We start from the raw sequence: 23,541 nt of genomic DNA on the forward strand, positions 1-23,541 counted from the left end.
TTTTCTAAAAAGAAAAAGATTTTATTAGGCCCTATGTTTTTTTTTTTAAGTCTGCCGACACCAAGCGCATAGCTACACCTTGAGCCTACTTCGTGTCCCCCAAAAAAAATTATTTTCAAGGTGAAAATGATTCATTTGCATGGATGCACGCCGAAGAAAACGTCTAAATGTCACGTTTTTAATGAAGCAGTCTGCCTAATGAGTAAAATGTCTATTTTTCCAGCGTCCCCCCAGCTCCTCGTTTAAGCAAAAGGTACACTAAAAACAACGTATTACATCGACGTTAAACCACGTTCCGTGTTAACCATAACCTTTTAAATACTTGACCTAGTTCCATTGCTTAGCAAGAAGAAACTCCTGTAACTTCAGTGCCCAACCCGTATCACGACAAGACGTGAAATAATCACGTTAGTCCACTTTGGAAAACGTGTAGATGTCACGGTTTAGTTTAAACTCAAAACCATAAATAGGGCTATACTGCCCTCTTGTGTCAAATTAGATTTCTATATTTATTTTTCCAACAAATAAAACCAAACCTGCAATAAAACCCAGCCCAATACACCTTTGAACTCAACAGATGCAGTGGCTCAGTTGGTAAAGCGTTGGGCTTTAATCAAGAAGACCTGAGTTCAATTCCCATACTTGCATCAATTTGTTGTGATTATTTCAAACAAACGTGGCCTAAACAATATTTCTTCAAGACGTGAAGTAATCACGTTGGTCCACTTTTGAAAACGTGTAGATGTCACAGTTTAAACCCCCTCAAACGTGACACTTAAAACTTACCATCACGACCTATTGGTTTTCATTAAACCGAAAAAAATTGAATTTTCTTTTATTGACGATCACTGAGAAATGGTCTATTATTTAAAAAGCAAAAAAAAAAAAAAAAAAAAAAACATTTATTATTTTCAAGGTGAAAAGGATTCATTTGCCTGGATCCACGCCGAAGAAAATGTCTAAATGTCACATTTTTAATGAAGCAGCCTAAATAGTCCACTTTGGAAAATGTGTAGATGTCAGGTTTTCATTAAACCGAGAAAAATGAAATTTTGTTTTATTTACGATCACTGAAAAATGTTCTATTATTTAAAATGCAATATATATTATTTTCAATGTGAAAAGGATTCATTTGTCTGGATCCACCCCGAAGAAAACGTCTAAATGTCACGTTTTTAATGAAGCAGCCGAATGAGTAAAATGTCTATTTTTCCGGCGTCCCCCCAGCTCCTCGTTTAAGCAAAAGGTACGCTAAAAAAACGTATTTCATCGACGTTAATTATTTATGCCGGGTTTTTTTTTTTTTCCTGCGCCCCCTCTAAAATGGTTGTATGTACACACATGAACGTTTATGATGGAGATACGATTGAAAAGGTGTATATTTTGTAACAGGCATTTTATTGTTCCCTATTTTATTTTGTAAATTGATATTGTTCAATAAAAATAATACTATAATAATAATAAAATAAAAACTTTGATGATAAATTTGCATTCTAGACCGGCATTTGCATGTAGCCCACTGTCTTTTTAATTGATTTGGAATAAATTGTAATTCATTTTCTGCCATGATGCATCCCCTTGTTGTATGATTTATGTCATGTGTTATTGAATAAAAAAAAAAAACAGTTATGGCCACCATGTACCCATCCTCTGATGGCTACTTCCAGCAGGATAATGCATATGTCACAAAACTCGAATTATTTCAAATTGAATTGAACATTTCTTGAACATGACAATGAGTTCACTGTACTAAAATGGCCCCCACAGTCAGCAGATCTCAACCCAATTGAGCATCTTTTGGGATGTGGTGGAATGGGAGCTTCGTGCCCCGGATGTGCATCCCACAAATCTCCATCAATTGCAAGATGCTATCCTATCAATATGATCCAACATTTCTAAAGAATGCTTTCAGCACCTTGTTAAATCAATGCCACATAGAATTCTGAAGGTGAAAAGGGGTCAAACACAGTATTAGTATGGTGTTCCTTTAGGTGAGTGCATTGTTCCACTAAAATATTAATTATTTTATTTTTTTCTTATACTACTTTTTAATTATTCAGGTAAATTCCATGTAGCCTAGACAAAATGGTGAGCATCCAATACAATTATATCAATTTCCTCCAAGAGATCAAGGACTTTAGCACCTGGTTGAAGAACATTATTTCCAAGGGGATCTGTTTTCACACAATGTTTTGCAAAAAATAAAAAATAAATAACCTTGAGAACTGACATATAGCCTATTAATTTTGTTAATTCACCAAAACCACTTGTTCAGAGCAAATTCTGATGATGATACCAAAAAGGGCCTAGCACCTATTGACAGGAAGTGTCTAATTCCAATTTAACCAAGATTAATCAAAACTTCTTGAGGTAAAGACAAATGAGTTATCATCCTGGCTCTTTGGGTGCTTTTGACTTTTTAAAGTGTACTTTGTTTTTATTATGAAGATGCTTGCCAACCTCTGCACTTTCACACAAACAAATGTCAAAAGATAAAAAAGATAAAAGATGGATAGATGTTGGCAAAACCTGAGCAAAACTATTGAATAACACAGGGTCCATTTGCATAGCATCTGTCTTAATAGTTTGACCAACTAGTTAGATAAGAGGTTAACAGTCTTACTGTTAAATTAGACAACATTTTTATGAAACTGACATAAAAAGGTTAGGACCAGTCTTGTAGTCTTGAAATCTGAGCAGTTTTTGCAACCAGCCCTAAATAAAAGGCCACAGTTGTTACATGAACGTTGTTAATTTTGATGTCAAGGATTTATGAAAATTTCCACCGTCCTTCGGATGAGACGTTAAACCGAGGCCCTGACTCTCAGTGGTCATAAAAAATCCCAGGTTGTCTTTCGAAAGAGTAGGGGTGTAACCCCGGGATCCTGGCCAAATTTGCCCAGTTGCCTCGGTCCATCATGGCCTCCAAATCATCCCCATATATATACCAATTGGCTTCATCACCTCACCTTCGTCTCCTCTCCACCAGTAAGCTGGTGTGTGGTGGGCGTTCTGGCACAATATGGCTGCCGTAGCAACATCCAGGTGGATGCTGCACATTGGTGGAGGTTGAGGAGATTCCCCCCTCTATGTGAAGTGCTTTGAGCGAAAGGCGCTATATGAATGTAATGAAATATTATTATTATTATTATTCATGCTCATTTACTGATCTCATTTGTTTTTCTTCAAGCCAAAACTTTATACTGAAGCATAAATGCTTGCTACATTAGGCATGCCATCCTCACAGGAAGCACGACTGCCAAGACCCACAACATCAGACGGAAAAGAGCTCAGAAGACATTGTATGTGAAGCACAAGAGCATCAGTTAATGCCCCCATATCTCACTTTTAATTTTCTCTGTTTGTTTGTATATTTCTATTTGTGACAAGTAAACTGGAAGAAGTTATATGTGATTTCTAAGAAACCTGATTATCAGTAGCCTACCGCAGCCACCTGTAAAAAAAAAAAAACAACCTTTTAAACACTATATGCATGTGCATATTTTAATATAAAAATGTAAAATTATGTATTAATTAAGGACAATACAAATTTACTTTTTTTGATGTATAATTGGGACCAGTTTGAGCCAAAATAGCCCATTTTCATCTGCAGTCCCAGGGAATGTGCATTTAATTATTAAGCAAAAGTAATAAGCATGAAATAAAAATAGTTACAAATAACAAAACTAAGAAAAAAAAAATAATGAATTCACTTTGAATAAAAGCATCTCCAAAATTAATAAATAAATAAATGTAAATCTGCATCGAAAAACAAAAGCAATTTGGCTTTATTAACAACTGCCGACAACTTGATTCTTTATTTTAGAGCATCACATTAATATTATACAAATAAACTTTACCTACATCACAGTTACCCCAACTCCCTCCCCTTATTTATTTTTTACTTGAGTCATCTTTTTTTTTTTTTTGCACAGAAACTTTCAACAGATTCAGCACAACAAATCCATTTTAAACCTTTAGGCTGTGCCAATAAGCTTGCATTAGTTTATTTTAAAACAATCGTTTTGTGATCTTCAAACATGCAGCAGAATGACTGGAATGACTTGTTCTACCAACATTGGTAAAAACCTTTTATAATTGATTGCGCTGAAGAAGAAAAAAACAAACAAACATGTAAACATTTACATATTAGGCAATGCTTAATGTGTACATGCATAGGCAATTTAACACCCCCCTCTACTTCTAATAGACAAGCCTAATAAAGACAGCAAAGCCATTTTGTTGTTTGATATTGAATTCATCTTAAAGCTGAAGATGGCTGATTGAATGCATGAAGAAATCACAGTTGCATATTTAACTTTTTACTGCCTTTTATAAATAATGGATAAACTGTGAATATTATATATATATATATATATATATATATATATATATATATATAGTACTACTAGTTTTTATATAAAATTCTCCTCTGTAGACACAAATATACTATATGTATACTTTAAAAGTACCTCAATATTCCAAGATTTTACAAATCAATGCACAATTTAAACTAAAGACTAGGGAAGGGGAACTTAGTTGCTAAATGTAAGAAGTTTTTGCATTTAAATTTTTTTTTTTTCAAGAAGCGAGACATTCTTCAAAAATACCCCTCAATGACATTTTTATTACACAGAGGAATAAAATCAGATATGTGCAGTACTAAAGATAAAATGAGAGGAATGTAATTTTGGCGCTTCATAATGTATCTAGGCTCATTCTTGTTTTTGCACACAAATGCAATATTACATTTCTCACAGCTTTAGTGCCTCAGTTTAATAAGCAAAGGTGATTTCAGAACAAACTTCTCTCACAGGGCTAAGAGGGTTTTAAATTACTTTAGTTATATTATCTTTTAAATTAAATAATGTGTAATTTGACTATTTTTGTGTCAGAAAAGTATTATCTTTAGGATTTTGCTTTATGTGTATTGACAATTTTTTTTTTAAAGAGAAATATCATTGCTGCACAGAAAATATAAAATAAAAAAGGAACCAAGATAAAACTTGTATGGCCAAATTTCAAACTTTTCCTTGATATTACCCACTTGCAAAAACAGTGTAATCACACATCAAGAACATACAGATTTAAAAACAAACCCATCTCAACTAAAATTTTAATCCTGCATATCCCATACAACAAAGAACGCAAATGAGATTGTTAGGATGTGACAGTGAAAGGACAAAGCTTACGCACATTACAGCATCAAACCATGAATACACATAACGCAGTCCTGATGACGGTATACACTGATTTAACGTAGTGAATCTGGTGTTTTTTCGAGGGAAAAAAAGAAAAAGAAATAATTACCAATTGGCAGGGGAGGCTGAACATGAACAAATGAGCACCATCTGTAAGCCATAATATAGTCATACTCAATGAGGGAGGGTTTGAACTATGCCAGTGATAATTTTATCTTTAACAGAGCAGCCATCAGTCTTTTTCACAAGCTTGTTTTTGCATTCTCGTTTCCTTCTGCTGCTCCTCCACCTTCCAGTCTGGTGTAAATCCGTGATAGCAGAACATGTTCGGTCTTTCTTTTAGTAAAAAACAAACAAAAAAAAAACCCTCAAACTTATGAGATGTGTACTCTGGCCCGGCAGTAGAGAGTGGAGAAAGGAAGCAAGAGTTATAGCGTGGGAGGCTTGAGCCCGTACTTCTTGGCCACCTCCGTCTGGGCATAAGCAGCATCACAGAGGGAGTAAAGATGGGCCATCTCCATCTCTGACTTGGCCAGGTTGATGGCCTTGTTGAACATGTCTATAGCCTTGTCCAGATTGCCTCTGTGAGAAAATAAATGAAAAATATTTTTAAAGGGATTATAACAAGAAGAACTGAAAATGACTAAAATTTGGTGTCATAACCTTACTTATTATAAGGTTACAACCCTCACACAAATTTTTCAAAGGGTGGGTGAGGGATATAGAAAAAAAATATATTATAGTGACGCAATGGACATCACAAACCTTTGGACTTCAATGGTTCCCATAGTTTCATAAGCAAAGTCGCATTTATTGTCAATTTCAATGGCTTTGCTAATGAGTTCAAGCCCCATTTCCAAATCTTGTTTCCATTGAAGCTGCAACAGACTACAAACAGAAAGACAACTGATAAGTATTTTGTTTGTTGAACTTAGATAAACATTCTTTAAATACAAAAAAAAGGATAAAACTAACCCTTTGTGGACATATGTCGTGGCGTTGTCAGGCTCTAGTTCAATACATTTATCATACATTTCATCAGCCTTTCCAAACTGTTGTTGGTCAGTTAGTGCCTATCACAAAAAAACAAAAACAAAAAAAAAACAAAGACAAAACATTGTAGTTAAAGATATGAAGTAAACTGATCAAATACAATTTTATGGTTTTATGCCATTACTATTTAAAAGTACCTGTGCATACAAAGCATAGCCCTCAGCACACTTTGGAAACCTCCTAATGACATCCTCAAAGCCATCCATGGCTTTCTGAACCTGGGATGGGTTGTTTCCAGTGTATGCCTGTCGGTACTACGAGAAAAAAAAAAGTTACGTTTATACCGCTTTTACAGTTAAATTACGAATTTATCATATTAGGTTGTTCTGGTTGAAAGTCAACAGCGGTACACAACACCCATAAAGCCATTTATCATGATACAATTTATTACCTCATTCAAATGTCCCCCACAAACAGGATTTAATGTGTAAACAGTACCCACTTGTGGTACTTACCAATGCAAAGCACTTCTGGGCCTGGGCGAGTGCAGAGTCTGGTCGAAGTTTTATACACTCATCAAAATCCCCTACAGCCTCCTCCACCTGATCCAGCAGGATCTTCAACTGAGAAGTGAAAACAGTCCCAATTGGTTATCCATACATAAAGTTTGTTGCTATTAATTGTAAGGGAATGTTGCAGAAAAAAAATTAAGTAAATGGACATCAATGAAATTCCATTTAAACTTAGAGTCACACCCCTTATCATCTCACTTCACTGGCTCCCAGTTGGGGCCAGAATCAAGTTTAAAGCTGATTACCACTAGAACCACTAGCCCGAGGCACAACGTTTAACCATATTTTTGATAAAACTACGACGGTAATAGCCTGCCGAGACCAAATATATGAGACGCCTGTGTTGAAAGTCAATGGAGCACTGTGAAAAAGAGTCGGACCTCTGTGGGAGCTCGTTCTTGGCTGCGCTGTGATTGGTCAATCTACATTCTAGGGCGTATACCAAGAAGATTCAACACAAGGGCTTGGTTTTCAGCATGTCTTTAGGTAAAAATGTCAACATGTATGTGGCGTTGTCATACCTGTCCCCTGTGATGGTAGACATCAGCATTACGGGGGTCAATTTCTGCAGCCATGTTGAAATCCTGCGTGGAGTGCTGAGGCTGCTGCTGCTGCATGTACATGCTTCCACGTTTAATGAGCGCATTAGCACGTAACTGAAACACACCACAAAGATGCATTAACACTAATAGGATCAATAAGAGAGGCAAGCAGGGCGAGAGCTGTGGGAACAGAGTGAGGCTGGTGGCACAAGTGATGATGAGCATCAGCTGCGCACCACACCGGACGCGAGTCCCACGGAGGAGTTTCAGAACGATAAAAGACATACGTGTTGATTTATTGACTTTTTAGGGGTTTAACGATACCCTCATGTCACGATTCGATTAAAATCATGATACTGAACTCATGATACGGATACGATATTATTGCAATACTCCAAGACATATAGTAAAAGGTTCATAAAAATGTACTGTTGATTAAAATGCTAAATTTGACATTGTGGGTTTAAATGAATAAGCTTGGAATAGTGCTTGTAAGCCAAGGACAATGGTGACACCAGAATGCAAATATTTATGATTCTGAAACTGAAATTACTAAGTTATTGTAAATGCTTGCACTCTGTAACTGACTAGATATATTTAAAATAATATCAGCCACTTTTTACTGGTAACATCAGACATTTGGCATTATCAGGACCCACAAATAAACATTATATATAGTAGTTTAATGTAGTATTTACACTAAAACTTAAAAAACTTTTTTCCTCACACAGTAATTTTTATTTTGGTGGGACCATCCACGATACGTATTGTTGTATTTTTGTATTGTGATATTTTGTGGCACGATATATTGTTACACCCTTATTCAGTACTGAATTCTGCATGCTAGCAAATCCTCCAATTATAACAAAGTATAGATATTATGAAAGATTCATTGATAACAGATTTGTGAGATCGTGATGAACTGAAATGTCAGATTTTTAGGAATTATTAAGGGAGCGCACTTTGAGTGCATTCTGTCATGCTAAATCATGCACGCAGTCGCCTGCTTGCTTTTATGTGAAATTAACAGTGGTTTGTGAATGTTAATACTTTAAAAGGGGGGTTGACAGCTTTTTTTCTTTGCGCGATTGTATTTATGGGCTGCAATATAACATGCATTCGTGGTTTTTCTTTATTTAAAAGTCTTATTTTTCATAAACTTCACCTTTATTGTCAGCCACGCTCTCCTCTGTCCCTTGAACGAGCGGTTGACTTCCTGATTCTATGAAAACAATCCCTCAGAAACACGTAGTGGGCTCCGATTGGTTAGTTTGGCCCGATTTTTAAAAGACGATATCTCTGTTTACACTGAACTTTCAGCGCTGCAACTTTTCAGATACTGTTCATGCACCAACAGCAACATTACACACTATTTAAAATCAAAAAAGTGAAATCGCAGTAAACCCCCCCCCTTTAACAACAATTATTTATCGGGAGCATTTATGCTGATGTGTAAGTTGTGGTGACATGTAGGCTAACTTAAAAGTATTTCATGGAGGTACAGGAAGAAAAAAAATCTATTTATAATTTTTTGCAGGCAGGAGCGGAACAAAACAAATGTTTTTCACAGATTTACACAATACAGAATACAGAGTCATACAGAAAAATCACATCCTTGCTATAATCTGTTACCTTCACACTGGCATCCTCCATGTTAATGACACGGTCAAGATCAGGCTGTGCAGCTGTAGCGTTGCCAATCAGCAGGTAAAAGGTGGCTCTCAGCAGAAGAGCTTCAGCTGTGTACCTGCCTCCAGACTCAATCTCCTTTGTGCACTCACTGATGATCTTATCGTAGTTTTCCTCCTCCATATACTGCTTAGCCTTTAGGTAGCCTGAGCTGAGGAAACATTTATTTTTTAATTTAGGAAATGTTTTTTGATTCAAATTTGGAAACAAAAAAACACTATTATTCACTCACCTAAAGGATTATTAGGAACACCAAACTAATACTGTATTTGACCCCCTTTCGCCTTCAGAACTGCCTTAATTCTATGTGGCATTGATTCAACAAGGTGCTGAAAGCATTCTTTGGAAATTTTGGCCCATATTGATAGGATAGCATCTTGCAGTTGATGGAGATTTGTGGCATGCACATCCAGGGCACGAAGCTCCCGTTCCACCACATCCCAAAGATGCTCTATTGGGTTTAGATCTGCTGACTATGGGGGCCATTTTAGTACAGTGAACTCATTGTCATGTTCAAGAAACCAATTTGAAAAGATTCGAGCTTTGTGACATGGTGCATTATCCTGCTGGAAGTAGCCATCAGAGGATGGGGACATGGTGGCCATAACGGGATGGACAGGGTCAGGGGATGGACATTTTTCTCTAGAGATACAAGAAGTGGGGAATGGTGGACTTCATCTTGTTGACAATTCAGGTTGAGTCTTGCGAGTGATGTGGTACCAAGTCCAGAAGACGATACTATCAATTTAGAGGTGTGTGTGTGTCTAAAATGAGAAGCCATCCACGTCTGCAGAGCCATCTTTTTTTATGGGGGTTCAGGGGGCGCGTAGATCTAAGCTATGCACGGAACGATTTTTTTAAGCGAAAAATTAATAATTTTCAAATGCATTTATAGACCATTTTGCAAGATGTAAACAAAACTGGTCCAGAAGCACTTCCTGTTTCAGTTTTTTAACACTACATAAAAGCTGGGATAAAATACAACCAACAGAACTGAGTCAAAAAGTTAAACAAACATCTTTAAGATTTTTTCTTTACGGCATGTGAAATAAAGAAAACAGTTACAAACTGAAACAGGAAGTGTTTCTGGACCAGTGTTGTTTACATCTCACAAAATGGTCTATAGTGTCTATATATTTTATAATGACATTATAATTATACATGTAGCCAACATTAATATGTTTTTAATAGAATTACAATTACTGTAGGCTAATATATGTAGCAGGGCATTCAGTTACTTTTGAAAGGACAATAATAAAGTGTCAGTGTACTTCATAAGATTTTAAATTTGTCAGCAAGTTTTACCACTGCTTTTTAGTGACAGTCGATATGCATGGGACATTGGCGATGACAGTGATGACCATTCCACACCCACTCCGCTCCCTTCCCTTCTTCTCACAGCTATCCACGCCCATTTAAAGGTCCCCTGACATGTTTTTTTTTTATTATTTTATAATGTTTCCTGGGTTGCCCTTATAATGTTAGTATGTTTTTTAGATTAAAAATAGTCATAATTTATAAATAAAAGGCATTTTTCCTAGCCTGATTTAAGCCTCTGCTTAGAACAGTCTGTTTGAAGGGGCGTGTCTGCTGTGGGATTCAATGTAACCGCCCACTGCTGTGATTGGCTGACATGCTTGCATTTTAAATAGCTACATATTACATGTGAAACTCTCTTGAATACGTACTACAGCTATTATATGTTTTTACTATTACAGATATCAAGATTACTGAATCGCATAGGCGTAACTTGCGGGCGGGACATGTCCCCACCACTTTTAGCCAGGGTCGATATTGTCTCCACCACTTTTGAAACATCTCTCGCGGCACGGATGTAAATTATACAAATAAATAAATCATCTCTAGTTAACTAGCAGAGCATTCATTTAGTTCGTTTCTTTAAATAAGAGGCGATCTAGCGCTGAAATGTGTTGCTTTTGAAAACAAGTGATCAAAGTGCTCGTTGCCGCTGCGATCAGTGACGTGGATACAGTTCTCTTGTGGCTCGCGCTGTCGCGCAGTCTTCACACTGACTCGCGCTTTAATCCGTTGTGGAGACTATTCAATCCGGTGAATTCACAATGTAAAATGCACACAAACATACAACTGATAAACATAATCGGTTTTAATCAGAGATAGAAAAAAAAATGATAGGAGTGCGGATTAGAACCCAGAACCTCTGTCACGCTTGGCAAATGTTCTGCCACTGGACTAATGAAATGCTTGCGTGTCATTGTCAGATCTCTGTATTTCGTCATGTGAAAATTCTAGCCACAAACACATATTACATCTGCCCGATACAAGCCTGAAACTCGTCTGCTCTCGTCGAGGTAAAAAGCTGCACTTGAATACATCGAGAGAACTATTACAGCCGACTGTCAGCTAAATGTGCGTTCTGCACCTGCGTTTAATAAGCCAACTGTCTATTTCTGCAGATATATTATATATTAGTCTATATTCGTCATTCAAAAAGGAAAACCGATGCTGCCGGCAGCAGATACACATAACGTAAACAAAGCAGCGCGTGCTTACCGTTTTGAATATCATCCTGCTAAACACTTTCTTTAAATAAGATTATTTTCATCCTACTCAAAGAAACGACGTGAAGTTGATAATAGTCTGGCTTGACTTACTGATGCATAAACAGTATCGAACGATTTTGAGAGAAAACTTTTGGGAGTTGAGTCGGCGCATTTCCAGAGAAAATAAAATTAACCCATTGTTTCTTCAGATGCTCGGATGAAGGAACTAAAAAAAACTTTTGCGTTCATTTGTACATCCGAACACTGAGCAACTGCCATGCTTCGCTCGTTTGCAAGCCATGATATTTCTCGAGGAAAAACTCAAATCTATAAGCCATATCTCTAGGAAAAAAGAAAATCGCGCCTGTGCGTGTTCGTACTTCCTGTTCCTAGCTCGTTTTCTCAGCGTCAGGGCAAATTCTCTGGGCGGGCAAAGCAGAGAAAGGGGAGTAACCTTTCCCCTATATGATGTTATATAGGGGGAGATTCTAGATCAGCTCGGTTTACATCGATTGAAAATTCTAGACACGAGGGGACCAAATACAGTCTAGGGGAACTCATATTAATGTTAAAAAACCTCAGAAAATGAAAATTTCATGTCAGGGCACCTTTAAGTTGCATTTAAAAAAAAAATGTGATCTAGACTTGGGCTGAAAGAGGGGGGTTTCATGATCCTTTAATGAAAAATTGAACAGGTGTTCCTAATAACCCTTTAGGGGAGTGTACATTAGTAGTATAGCATGCAACAATAAGACACTCTAAATCTTTAGGATTTAAAAGCACCAAAAGGAAACACTCTCAACAAAAGCACAAACAGTGAATGTACAAATCTCAGTTTGTATTAGGAAATTATAATACCCTCAGCAGCTCTCACCTTCCTGTGACCTCTGAAGCCTCACCCTCTTTGTCTTTATCCTCATCCTTCTTTTCTCCTTTCTGTAGGGGCTGTGAAATGATGTCATCAGTAAAGGAGCTGAAGTAGGACTTGATAAACTGAGGAGATGGCATAAGAGGCTCCCGGTTCTGAGAAAAGCAAACATGACAGAGCAAAAAATAAATAAGGTAGATTCTATAAACATGTAATACAGTTTACATTTAAGTCTAAGATTTGTACATTTCCATCACATTCCCACCTTGTACTTCTCTTTGGCCTTTTCTCTCCCCAGCTGTTTCAGCACCTTGTCTGCAAGTAGCATACTCTGCTGATTCTGGAAAACCTCCAGAATACATACTGCAGTCACATCTACAAAAAGAAAAAAGTATTTTTGACTGAAACACATGTTATGCCAGATAATAGAATGTAGTCAATGACTACAAGTTAACATGTGCACCATTAATGTGATTATTTCTAAGAAAAAAAAAAGTAAGGTCTTAAGATGTTTACACGACACGAGCAGACCTCTTCACTGCAATTTTTTTGCAATTATGTATGATTATACCACATTCATATAGGCATAAATAATGCATGTTACCGGCTACATCATTTAATGTGAATATGGTTACTACGATTACAGACTTAATCACATCAGTTTGATCTAAGTACTGCGTTTAAACGAGGTAAAGTTTAAATCGCAATATTGCCAACTCCCATTATAATCGCAGTACTTTATGAATTAAAACAATTGATGGTAATTAATAACTTGATTTAATGGCCAATATCAGTGATTGCGAGAACAGGTTGTTTAGAAACATAAGGTGCTTGAAAACAACCTAAAAATATAAAAGGAATAAATGCAAAAATTCTAGTAAAATTGAAACAAACACAACAGAAACACACTTAAAATCAAACCAGAAATAAAATTAACCTTCTAGGCATTCCCTCTTTTTATCCAGTTTTTCCAGTGCTTTGGCACGCCTAAAGAGGGCTTTTACATAGCAAGGATTCAGCTCGACTGCCTGAGAGCAATCCTGTATCACTTCTGTCCATTTCATCTGAAACAAAAAACAAACAAAAAGCAGTCATTCAGACGTGTAAAACTTTGTGATGTTGCAACAAATGATGATCTGACAGACAAACCTGCTGCTCATAGGCTGCAGCTCTATTCTGGTAGAAGGTGGACAGGTCTCCTTTCTGTTCTTTGGGACATAGGCTGATGGCTTCTGTGTAGCACTGGATGGCCTGCTCATATTTGCCAGCCTTGAAGTATTTGTTGCCCTTATTCTTCGCAGATTGTGCTCTGTCAAGGGGACTCTGGATGGGCAAACAATTATTTTAAATAAAACTATTAAGATTGCATGGTGAATAGAACAAATCTGCATGCTCTATCGTAGTGTGATATGATCTGTTCTATTGGTAGAGAAATACTTTGTGAAAAAGCTTTTTCATTTAATTCAGAACCGAAATTAACTAGAGCACTTATCAATTAACATACATAGTAACTTCCAACACAAATGTATACCACTGACATTAGAAAATGTGAAAAAAAAAAATGTATATGCTGGTTAAACAAAGAGATGCAATTCATTTTTCAGAAGGCATGCAACATACAAGAAGTTCTCAAATCTGACATGATATGATAACATCAGCAAACAGATCAACACATACAATTCACTTAGTTGTGCTTGCCAAATTCTGTGCCACAAGCTCAGTTGATGTAAAAGAAGCCACTGAGATTACCAGGTATTGCAACAGTAAGCTTTTTACATGGTGATTCTGTGTGCATCTAAAGCATGCATTTTCCTTATGTACAAATGAAAGCACCAAGTCTTTTTTTTTTTCCATGCTGATGTTCCTGTAGTTCCTATATAGGCCTAAATGAAATAAATGAAAATTAAACTACACAAACATGTACCTTCTCAAAGGTCAACTTGTCTACAACCCTCCAAAAATTGCATAAAAATCCAAATCTCTGCATAAGACTCTTCCCCGTCTAGCTCTGGACTGGACAAATACCCCACTCCGTCTAATCCCAAAACAGAAAGGCGAGCTCCCTATTGAGAATGAAGTCTTAATTATATCATAAATAGTACAAAATGGGGCGGGTACCTGTATATGCATCCCATTTTGCGAAGTATATGTTAATGGAATTTTGTTGTTGGAATTATGTATTTCCAAGAACTCCAAATTGATTGTACGTGCTGTGGGTTCAATATTTTTTACGTAAAGTAAATATTAATAAATATTTATTATTATATTATATTTTAATAGCTTAAAGTTGACAAATTCCTAAACATTCTAACAGCAAAGCATCCAGCCAAAACGTCCTTAAACTATAGAAAAATGAACTGACATATAGTAAAAGAGGCAAGAGCCCTGCATCTATTAATCTGAGAGTATAATAAGTTATGAATATAATAAGTATCTTTTATTATTTGTTGTGTTTCAATTAACTTAACCTACCACTCTGAAAACGTGTTCACAAACATTAGCAAAAAGGGGTGTGGTATTTCTAGCACACAGTTTAAGCGGTGCCAATCACATCTAACCATCTAACCAATCAGAGCACATTTCGTATTTCCGAAGGAAGGGCTTTATCAAAACAGGAACTAAAGAGAGCGTTTGAGACAGACTGGGAAGAGAGGTGCTGCAATAATGTAGAATATGAGAAACATTATGTGATTTTTTAACAAACAAGCAAGAAAACCTATTCTAGTACACCTATAGAATAAAATCTTTATAAATGGCATAATAGGACCAGTTCATGTAGTCTTGAAGTCTCTTACGATGCACATAAATACAACATATATGTTCCATAGCTGTAACTTGAGCAATTTCCACTGGCCCTAATATTTAATTTTGCTAAATGCATACATTTCTGTGAGAAATTCATGCATGTGTCATTAGAGGTAACCCAGGGTTCCCACACTTTTGACTACTGACTTTTCATGACCTTTACGGTCTTCGAGATTACTGAATAAGAATTTTTAATCACACTGATATGCAATATGATTAAAAACAAGTTTAACAAAAAAGAATCGAGTCAAACAGTCCACTCAGAAATAAACACTATAATGTTTCTTCTTCTTCTTACGAACAGAGATGAACTCCAGAGCTCGACCCTGACTATGTAATTGAATGAATACTATACCTTGCAGTCTCTAAGCATGCACAGGTCCATGTTCGACAAAAGTTTTACGTTTTAAATGTTGTTCAACTAGAGACGACGCTGTCAACACGAAGTGCAATAAAAGTAACAGATTAAAGACTAATAGATAACAAGGAAACTGTCACATGTGGCATTGCCTCAATCTGACTATCTCCCCGCCCTCCCATATAACACACACCACCAGAATTTAATTTAAAACCGCGACATTTAGGTGTATGATCAAAATATATTCCACATCAGGGTTATCAAACTAATGGCATTTGACTACCCTGTCAGTCAGACTGAACAGATTTTGATCAAATATGTTGTTTAGGAGCACACGTTTGGAGGCTAGCTGGCTATTGCACATTCGCTAAGACGGGCTAGTTTGTCAAGCGGTGTCCTTGAATGGGAGTGCAGTGCAGTAATGTTAGGGTGTCAAGAAAATACATACAGGCAAAATGACAGGGTCACATATATAATATAATATGTTCTCTATAAGTGAAAAGGACCAGTTAGGCTTTATAATTGGGGACATTACCATGTTCTCCAGCTCTTGGTTAGTCGCACCGTGCTGGCCCTGGACAGGGCTAGCGCTTCCTTCGGGAGTTTTCCTCTCTCCATTCTTTTTCCCTTGCTTTCCCTTGCTGCGACTTCGGTTCCACAGGTAAACAGCTCCGACGCCTAGGACGATCGGTGTCCCTACTAGGAGTGCCAGCTGCCAGCGGGGGATCCCACTACCGGACTGAGGCTCTACGGGCTTCGACGCAGCCATCATCCACGCAGCAGCACTCACTCAGCTACGCGCAAACTCACACACGTTGCGTGCGTGCGCAACAACGATCCACCTCCTTTACAGAAGCTACTTGCTAGGTCACCGCGCTATAGCAGGTGGTATCATGGGATACTGGAGGACTGTACAGATTGTTAGCCACAATAACTATGGCAAGCCGTTTTAACTTTTAATCATTCGCAGGATATGAATTATTGATATCAACAATGCCATTTTTAATATCAAGAATTTAATTTTGTTGATATCAAGAATTCATATCCTGGAGATGAATAAAAGCTAATATGGCTTGCCATAAAGTGATCATCTCCTTCTTTTTCATGTGTGTTTTCAAATAGTTTCTTATTGGTTGGAGACAAAGATTCAAAATTCACTGGCCACTTTTGCTAGGAAACATAGGCTATTATTAAAAACATATGTTATTTTTATTAACGTAGCCTAATTTTAATTATGTGCATTTTTTTCATTCAGAAATGTTAAGGTATGAAGATTAAACATTTTCGGTATTCAAAAAAGACTTTATTTGTAATTACTTAATCCAGGGCTTGACATTAACTTTTTTGCTCACTAGCCAATGTGGCTAGTGGTTTTCCAATTTTACTAGCCACATTTTTGTTGTTTGAAAATTAGGTTTTATAGTTGACAATGGGGCTTAAAACTTGCTAAAATGTACTAATATTATCATTACAGTAGCTCTGATAAGGTTGTAAAGCTCCTTTTTTTTTTTTTTTAAACATCCAACACTTGCTTTGCTTGTTTCTTAAACCTCAATGCTAGAGCGCATGCTTCGGAACTTTCGAATACTTGCTTTGTTTGTGTCTTGAACCTCAAAATCACATTTATATGCATTCCAGCTTTGACCTTAAAGGGTAACTAAACACCAAAACAACTTTTTTTAGTTAATGATCTGTAAGAATGGAGCTTCATAAATGCTGTTCATTGATTCGAGTACATTTTTTGACAATTGAGTATAAAGTGTTTTGATTTTCAAATATATGGTGTAAAAACGTCTGAGTGCTGCCCTCTTCAGGTTAAACGGAAAGCTTCTGCAGTAGGGGTACTTTCTGACGTAGCGAACTCTCAGACGCACTCTGTCACACCCTTGGTGCGAGCTCACCACGCCCTTGGCAGCCCCTGGTATAAAAGCATCTGGTTCCATCAAAACTACTGTAGCGAGTCAGGAGTTGGATTTATGAGTATTGAAAACGATCAGGATAGCATATATTAGCATCTAGTTAGCATAGCATTTATATAGTTATTTATGAAAACAATCAGGATAGAGTATTGTTGCATCTATTTGACATAGCATTATATAGATAATTTAGATTATTTTGTGTAGCTAGTAGCATAGTACGGTTAGAATAGCTTCAAGTTAGCATAGACTTATCAGTGTTTAGTACAGTGATCAGGATAGTAACGGAATAGAGGTGGACATGGGCTTCTCCACACAGCTGCACACGCAGTGCCAAACACTGCTCGTCCTGCATGGACTCCTCCACCGCAGCGGCGTCTTGATGTGAGTGATCATGGATATTTTAATCACAATTTATGGTTAGGATAAAGTTAATCCTCTGGGGTCGACAAACGAGCCGGTGTATTTTGCTGGATTTTTTCACATAGCGGCAGAATATAAATATGAATACATGCCCACAGAGCGTGCGCTATTGAGATCAACTCGACGACAAAACTCATCAGATGCCAGATGCCAGATGTCGCGATGCGGGAGTTAAGACCGCAGTTTGAGCCAGCGGCTCGAATGGATTTGGCCCTGTGTCTACATACAATTCACCCTCATCCACTTCAGGTGAAGGTGAGGGTGAGGGAGAAAAGTCTTCGACTTCAAATGTCCGCTCTGTTGCAAAGGCAGCTACTTGCGTCACTCCAGTCTCGCTCTATTTTAGAGTCTGACAGCAGCTGTCACTCACGGCGGGTCTCAGGTGCACGCCCCCTGGCCCCGCTGGGGTCTGCCCATTTTTTCAGCATTTTTCAAATATTGCTAGTGGGTGGAGTCAGGCTCTGACCAGGGGTTTAGTTACTCTTTAATAAACGGTACATTTTGATTTAAAGGCACATCTAGGTAAGTAACAGAACAAGCTTATCTTCAAGAGGGGATGTAGCTCAGGGATTGAACCCAGGACCTAATACATGCAAAGCATGTGCTCTACCACTGAGGTTTAAGAAAAAAGCAAGGCAAGTGATGGAAAGATCAACATTGCTTGGAGATGCTGGGGATTGAACCCAGGACCTCAAACATGCAAAGCATGCGCTCTACCACTGAGCTACATCCCCTCTTGAAGATCAGTTTGTTCTGTTATTTACCTAGATGTGCCTTTAAATCAAAATTTAACGGTTATTAAGGTCACAGCTGGAATGCGTAGGAATGTGATTTTGAGGTTCAAGACACAAAACAAGTATTGGTAAGCTCCAAATTGCTTGGAGATGCTGGGGATTGAACCCAGGACCTCATACATGCGAAGCATGCGCTCTACCACTGAGTCACATCCCCTCTTGAAGATAAGCTTGTTCTGTTATTTACCTAGATGTGCCTTTATATAAATTTTTTTCGTTTATAAAAGTCAAAACTGGAATGCATAGAAAAGTAATTTTGAGGTTCAAGTCAAAAGTAAAGAAAGTACTTGACAACTACACATTGCTTGGAGATGCTGAGGATTGAACCAACGACCTAATACATGCGAAGGATTTGCTCTACCACTGAGTTTCAAAACAAGTAAAGCAAGTGCTTCAAAGATCAACATTGCTTGGAGATGCTGGGGATTGAACTCAGGACCTCATACATGCGAAGCATGCGCTCTACCACTGAGCTATATCCCCTCTTTGTGACCAGTGTGTTCTGTTATTTACCTAGATGTGCCTTTATATCAAATTTTTTCGTTTATAAAAGTCAAAACTGGAATGCATACAAAAGTAATTTTGAGGTTCAAGTCAAAAGTAAAGAAAGTACTTGACAATTACACATTGCTTGGAGATGCTGAGGATTGAACCAACGACCTAATACATGCGAAGGATTTGCTCTACCACTGAGTTTAAAAAGAAGTAAAGCAAGTGTTGGAAAGATCAACACTGCTTGGAGATGCTGGGGATTGAACCGAGGACCTCATACATGCAAAGCATGCGCTCTACCACTGAGCTACATCCCCTCTTGAAGATAAGTTTGTTCTGTTACTTACCTAGATGTGCCTTTAAATCAAAATTTACCGTTTATTAAGGTCAAAGCTGGAATGCATAGAAATGTGATTTTGAGGTTCAAGACACAAACAATGCAAGTGTTGGAAAGATCAACATTGCTTGGAGATGCTGAGGATTGAACCCACGACCTAATACATGCGAAGGATTTGCTGTACCACTGAGTTAAAGAAACAAGCAAAGCAAGTGTTGGAAAGATCAACATTGCTTGGAGATAATTGGGATTAAACCCAGGACCTAATACATGCTAAGCATGTGCTCTACCACTGAGGTTTAAGAAACAAGCAAGGCAAGTGATGGAAAGATCAACATTGCTTGGAGATGCTGGGGATTGAACCCAGGACCTCATACATGCAAAGCATGCGCTCTACCACTGAGCTACATCCCCTCTTGAAGATAAGCTTGTTCTGTTACTTACCTAGATGTGCCTTTAAATCAAAATTTACCATTTATTAAGGTCAAAGCTGGAATGCATAGAAATGTGACTTTGAGGTTCAAGACACAAAACAAGTATTGGTAAGCTCCAAATTGCTTGGAGATGCTGGGGATTGAACCCAGGACCTCATACATGCGAAGCATGCGCTCTACCACTGAGCTACATCCCCTCTTTGTGACCAGTGTGTTCTGTTATTTACCTAGATGTGCCTTTATATCAAATTTTTTCGTTTATAAAAGTCAAAACTGGAGTGCATACAAAAGTAATTTTGAGGTTCAAGTCAAAAGTAAAGAAAGTACTTGACAATTACACATTGCTTGGAGATGCTGAGGATTGAACCAACGACCTAATACATGCGAAGGATTTGGTCTACCACTGAGTTTAAAAACAAGTGAAGCAAGTTTTGGAAAGATCAACATTGCTTGGAGATGCTGGGGATTGAACCCAGGACCTCATACATGCAAAGCATGCGCTCTACCACTGAGCTACATCCCCTCTTGTCATTAAGCTTGTTCTTTTACTTACCTAGATGTGCCTTTAATTTAAAATTTACTGTTTATTAAGGTCAAAGCTGGAATGCATAGAAATGTGATTTTGAGGTTCAAGACACAAACAAAGCAAGTATTGGAAAGTTCCGAAGCATAAGCTCTAGCATTGAGGTTTAAGAAACAAGCAAAGCAAGTGTTGGAAAGATCAACATTGCTTGGAGATAATTGGGATTGAACCCAGGACCTCATACATGCAAAGCATGCGCTCTACCACTGAGCTACATCCCCTCTTGAAGATCAGATTGTTCTGTTATTTACCTAGATGTGTCTTTAAATCAAAATTTAAAGGTTATTAAGGTCAAAGCTGGAATGTGTAGAAATGTGATTTTGAGGTTCAAGGCACAAACAAAGCAAGTGTTGGAAAGATCAACATTGCTTGGAGATGCTGGGGATTGAACCCAGGACCTCATACATGCAAAGCATGCGCTCTACCACTGAGCTACATCCGCTCTTGAAGTTAAGCTTGTTCTGTTACTTACCTAGATGTGCCTTTAAATCAAAATTTACCATTTATTAAGGTCAAAGCTGGAATGCGTAGAAATGTGATTTTGAGGTTCAAGACACAAAACAAGTATTGGTAAGCTCCAAACTGCTTGGAGATGCTGGGGATTGAACCCAGGACCTCATACATGCGAAGCATGCGCTCTACCACTGAGCTACATCCCCTCTTTGTGACCAGTGTGTTCTGTTATTTACCTAGATGTGCCTTTATATACAATTTTTTCGTTTATAAAAGTCAAAACTGGAATGCATACAAAAGTAATTTTGAGGTTCAAGTCAAAAGTAAAGAAAGTACTTGACAATTACACATTGCTTGGAGATGCTGAGGATTGAACCAACGACCTAATACATGCGAAGGATTTGCTCTACCACTGAGTTTCAAAACAAGTAAAGCAAGTGCTTGAAAGATCAACATTGCTTGGAGATGCTGAGGATTGAACCCACGACCTAATACATGCGAAGGATTTGCTGTACCACTGAGTTAAAGAAACAAGCAAAGCAAGTGTTGGATAGATCAACATTGCTTGGAGATAATTGGGATTAAACCCAGGACCTAATACATGCTAAGCATGTGCTCTACCACTGAGGTTTAAGAAACAAGCAAGGCAAGATCAACATTGCTTGGAGATGCTGGGGATTGAACCCAGGACCTCATACATGCAAAGCATGCGCTCTACCACTGAGCTACATCCCCTCTTGAAGATAAGCTTGTTCTGTTACTTACCTAGATGTGCCTTTAAATTAAAATGTACCGTTTATTAAGGTCAAAGCTGGAATGCATAGAAATGTGATTTTGAGGTTCAAGACACAAACAAAGCAAGTGTTGGAAAGATCAACATTGCTTGGAGATGCTGAGGATTGAACCCACGACCTAATACATGCGAAGGATTTGCTGTACCACTGAGTTAAAGAAACAAGCAAAGCAAGTGTTGGAAAGATCAACATTGCTTGGAGATAATTGGGATTAAACCCAGGACCTAATACATGCTAAGCATGTGCTCTACCACTGAGGTTTAAGAAACAAGCAAGGCAAGATCAACATTGCTTGGAGATGCTGGGGATTGAACCCAGGACCTCATACATGCAAAGCATGCGCTCTACCACTGAGCTACATCCCCTCTTGAAGATAAGCTTGTTCTGTTACTTACCTAGATGTGCCTTTAAATCAAAATTTACCATTTATTAAGGTCAAAGCTGGAATGCATAGAAATGTGACTTTGAGGTTCAAGACACAAAACAAGTATTGGTAAGCTCCAAATTGCTTGGAGATGCTGGGGATTGAACCCAGGACCTCATACATGCGAAGCATGCGCTCTACCACTGAGCTACATCCCCTCTTTGTGACCAGTGTGTTCTGTTATTTACCTAGATGTGCCTTTATATCAAATTTTTTCGTTTATAAAAGTCAAAACTGGAATGCATACAAAAGTAATTTTGAGGTTCAAGTCAAAAGTAAAGAAAGTACTTGACAATTACACATTGCTTGGAGATGCTGAGGATTGAACCAACGACCTAATACATGCGAAGGATTTGGTCTACCACTGAGTTTAAAAACAAGTGAAGCAAGTGTTGGAAAGATCAACATTGCTTGGAGATGCTGGGGATTGAACCCAGGACCTCATACATGCAAAGCATGCGCTCTACCACTGAGCTACATCCCCTCTTGTCATTAAGCTTGTTCTTTTACTTACCTAGATGTGCCTTTAATTTAAAATTTACCGTTTATTAAGGTCAAAGCTGGAATGCATAGAAATGTGATTTTGAGGTTCAAGACACAAACAAAGCAAGTATTGGAAAGTTCCGAAGCATAAGCTCTAGCATTGAGGTTTAAGAAACAGTCAAAGCAAGTGTTGGAAAGATCAACATTGCTTGGAGATGCTGAGGATTGAACCCACGACCTAATACATGCGAAGGATTTGCTCTACCACTGAGTTAAAGAAACAAGCAAAGCAAGTGTTGGAAAGATCAACATTGCTTGGAGATGCTGGGGATTGAACCCAGGACCTCATACATGCAAAGCATGCGCTCTACCACTGAGCTACATCCCCTCTTGAAGATCAGATTGTTCTGTTATTTACCTAGATGTGCCTTTAAATCAAAATTTAAAGGTTATTAAGGTCAAAGCTGGAATGCGTAGAAATGTGATTTTGAGGTTCAAGACACAAAACAAGTATTGGTAAGCTCCAAACTGCTTGGAGATGCTGGGGATTGAACCCAGGACCTCATACATGCGAAGCATGCGCTCTACCACTGAGCTACATCCCCTCTTTGTGACCAGTGTGTTCTGTTATTTACCTAGATGTGCCTTTATATACAATTTTTTCGTTTATAAAAGTCAAAACTGGAATGCATACAAAAGTAATTTTGAGGTTCAAGTCAAAAGTAAAGAAAGTACTTGACAATTACACATTGCTTGGAGATGCTGAGGATTGAACCAACGACCTAATACATGCGAAGGATTTGCTCTACCACTGAGTTTCAAAACAAGTAAAGCAAGTGCTTGAAAGATCAACATTGC

At 37.8% G+C, this 23,541-nt stretch overlaps 1 protein-coding gene and 16 non-coding genes across 17 annotated transcripts; all 17 read right to left on the bottom strand.

The window, feature by feature from the left end:
* Nucleotides 1-3,938: 3,938 nt before the first annotated feature.
* On the bottom strand, nucleotides 3,939-16,440 carry tomm70 (translocase of outer mitochondrial membrane 70). The gene is made up of 12 exons (XM_039691603.2): nucleotides 16,086-16,440; nucleotides 13,537-13,710; nucleotides 13,325-13,451; nucleotides 12,653-12,762; nucleotides 12,394-12,542; nucleotides 8,941-9,148; nucleotides 7,288-7,422; nucleotides 6,710-6,817; nucleotides 6,392-6,508; nucleotides 6,177-6,274; nucleotides 5,967-6,089; nucleotides 3,939-5,783 (listed from the first exon to the last, which is right to left on the bottom strand). Exons 1-12 carry the CDS (start codon nucleotides 16,320-16,322, stop codon nucleotides 5,630-5,632), a joined length of 1,740 nt encoding a protein of 579 aa, XP_039547537.1. The 5' UTR covers nucleotides 16,323-16,440; the 3' UTR covers nucleotides 3,939-5,629.
* A 2,111-nt stretch (nucleotides 16,441-18,551) lies between these two features.
* Nucleotides 18,552-18,623, bottom strand: trnaa-ugc (transfer RNA alanine (anticodon UGC)). The gene has a single exon. It is a non-coding gene; the product is annotated as a tRNA-Ala (tRNA).
* A 145-nt stretch (nucleotides 18,624-18,768) lies between these two features.
* trnaa-cgc (transfer RNA alanine (anticodon CGC)) lies at nucleotides 18,769-18,840 on the bottom strand. Its single transcript has one exon. It is a non-coding gene; the product is annotated as a tRNA-Ala (tRNA).
* A 254-nt stretch (nucleotides 18,841-19,094) lies between these two features.
* On the bottom strand, nucleotides 19,095-19,166 carry trnaa-cgc (transfer RNA alanine (anticodon CGC)). The gene has a single exon. It is a non-coding gene; the product is annotated as a tRNA-Ala (tRNA).
* A 254-nt stretch (nucleotides 19,167-19,420) lies between these two features.
* On the bottom strand, nucleotides 19,421-19,492 carry trnaa-ugc (transfer RNA alanine (anticodon UGC)). The gene has a single exon. It is a non-coding gene; the product is annotated as a tRNA-Ala (tRNA).
* A 362-nt stretch (nucleotides 19,493-19,854) lies between these two features.
* On the bottom strand, nucleotides 19,855-19,926 carry trnaa-ugc (transfer RNA alanine (anticodon UGC)). The gene has a single exon. It is a non-coding gene; the product is annotated as a tRNA-Ala (tRNA).
* Nucleotides 19,927-20,071: 145 nt separating this feature from the next.
* trnaa-cgc (transfer RNA alanine (anticodon CGC)) lies at nucleotides 20,072-20,143 on the bottom strand. The gene has a single exon. It is a non-coding gene; the product is annotated as a tRNA-Ala (tRNA).
* A 254-nt stretch (nucleotides 20,144-20,397) lies between these two features.
* On the bottom strand, nucleotides 20,398-20,469 carry trnaa-ugc (transfer RNA alanine (anticodon UGC)). Its single transcript has one exon. It is a non-coding gene; the product is annotated as a tRNA-Ala (tRNA).
* A 209-nt stretch (nucleotides 20,470-20,678) lies between these two features.
* On the bottom strand, nucleotides 20,679-20,750 carry trnaa-ugc (transfer RNA alanine (anticodon UGC)). Its single transcript has one exon. It is a non-coding gene; the product is annotated as a tRNA-Ala (tRNA).
* Nucleotides 20,751-20,899: 149 nt separating this feature from the next.
* Nucleotides 20,900-20,971, bottom strand: trnaa-ugc (transfer RNA alanine (anticodon UGC)). Its single transcript has one exon. It is a non-coding gene; the product is annotated as a tRNA-Ala (tRNA).
* Nucleotides 20,972-21,116: 145 nt separating this feature from the next.
* On the bottom strand, nucleotides 21,117-21,188 carry trnaa-cgc (transfer RNA alanine (anticodon CGC)). The gene has a single exon. It is a non-coding gene; the product is annotated as a tRNA-Ala (tRNA).
* A 457-nt stretch (nucleotides 21,189-21,645) lies between these two features.
* Nucleotides 21,646-21,717, bottom strand: trnaa-ugc (transfer RNA alanine (anticodon UGC)). The gene has a single exon. It is a non-coding gene; the product is annotated as a tRNA-Ala (tRNA).
* A 352-nt stretch (nucleotides 21,718-22,069) lies between these two features.
* On the bottom strand, nucleotides 22,070-22,141 carry trnaa-ugc (transfer RNA alanine (anticodon UGC)). Its single transcript has one exon. It is a non-coding gene; the product is annotated as a tRNA-Ala (tRNA).
* A 145-nt stretch (nucleotides 22,142-22,286) lies between these two features.
* trnaa-cgc (transfer RNA alanine (anticodon CGC)) lies at nucleotides 22,287-22,358 on the bottom strand. Its single transcript has one exon. It is a non-coding gene; the product is annotated as a tRNA-Ala (tRNA).
* Nucleotides 22,359-22,612: 254 nt separating this feature from the next.
* On the bottom strand, nucleotides 22,613-22,684 carry trnaa-ugc (transfer RNA alanine (anticodon UGC)). The gene has a single exon. It is a non-coding gene; the product is annotated as a tRNA-Ala (tRNA).
* Nucleotides 22,685-22,999: 315 nt separating this feature from the next.
* Nucleotides 23,000-23,071, bottom strand: trnaa-ugc (transfer RNA alanine (anticodon UGC)). The gene has a single exon. It is a non-coding gene; the product is annotated as a tRNA-Ala (tRNA).
* Nucleotides 23,072-23,216: 145 nt separating this feature from the next.
* Nucleotides 23,217-23,288, bottom strand: trnaa-cgc (transfer RNA alanine (anticodon CGC)). The gene has a single exon. It is a non-coding gene; the product is annotated as a tRNA-Ala (tRNA).
* Nucleotides 23,289-23,541: the final 253 nt, after the last annotated feature.

The sequence above is a fragment of the Pimephales promelas genome, chromosome 8 (assembly GCF_988280905.1).
Source record: "Pimephales promelas chromosome 8, fPimPro1.hap1.1, whole genome shotgun sequence".
NCBI lineage: Eukaryota > Metazoa > Chordata > Actinopteri > Cypriniformes > Leuciscidae > Pimephales > Pimephales promelas.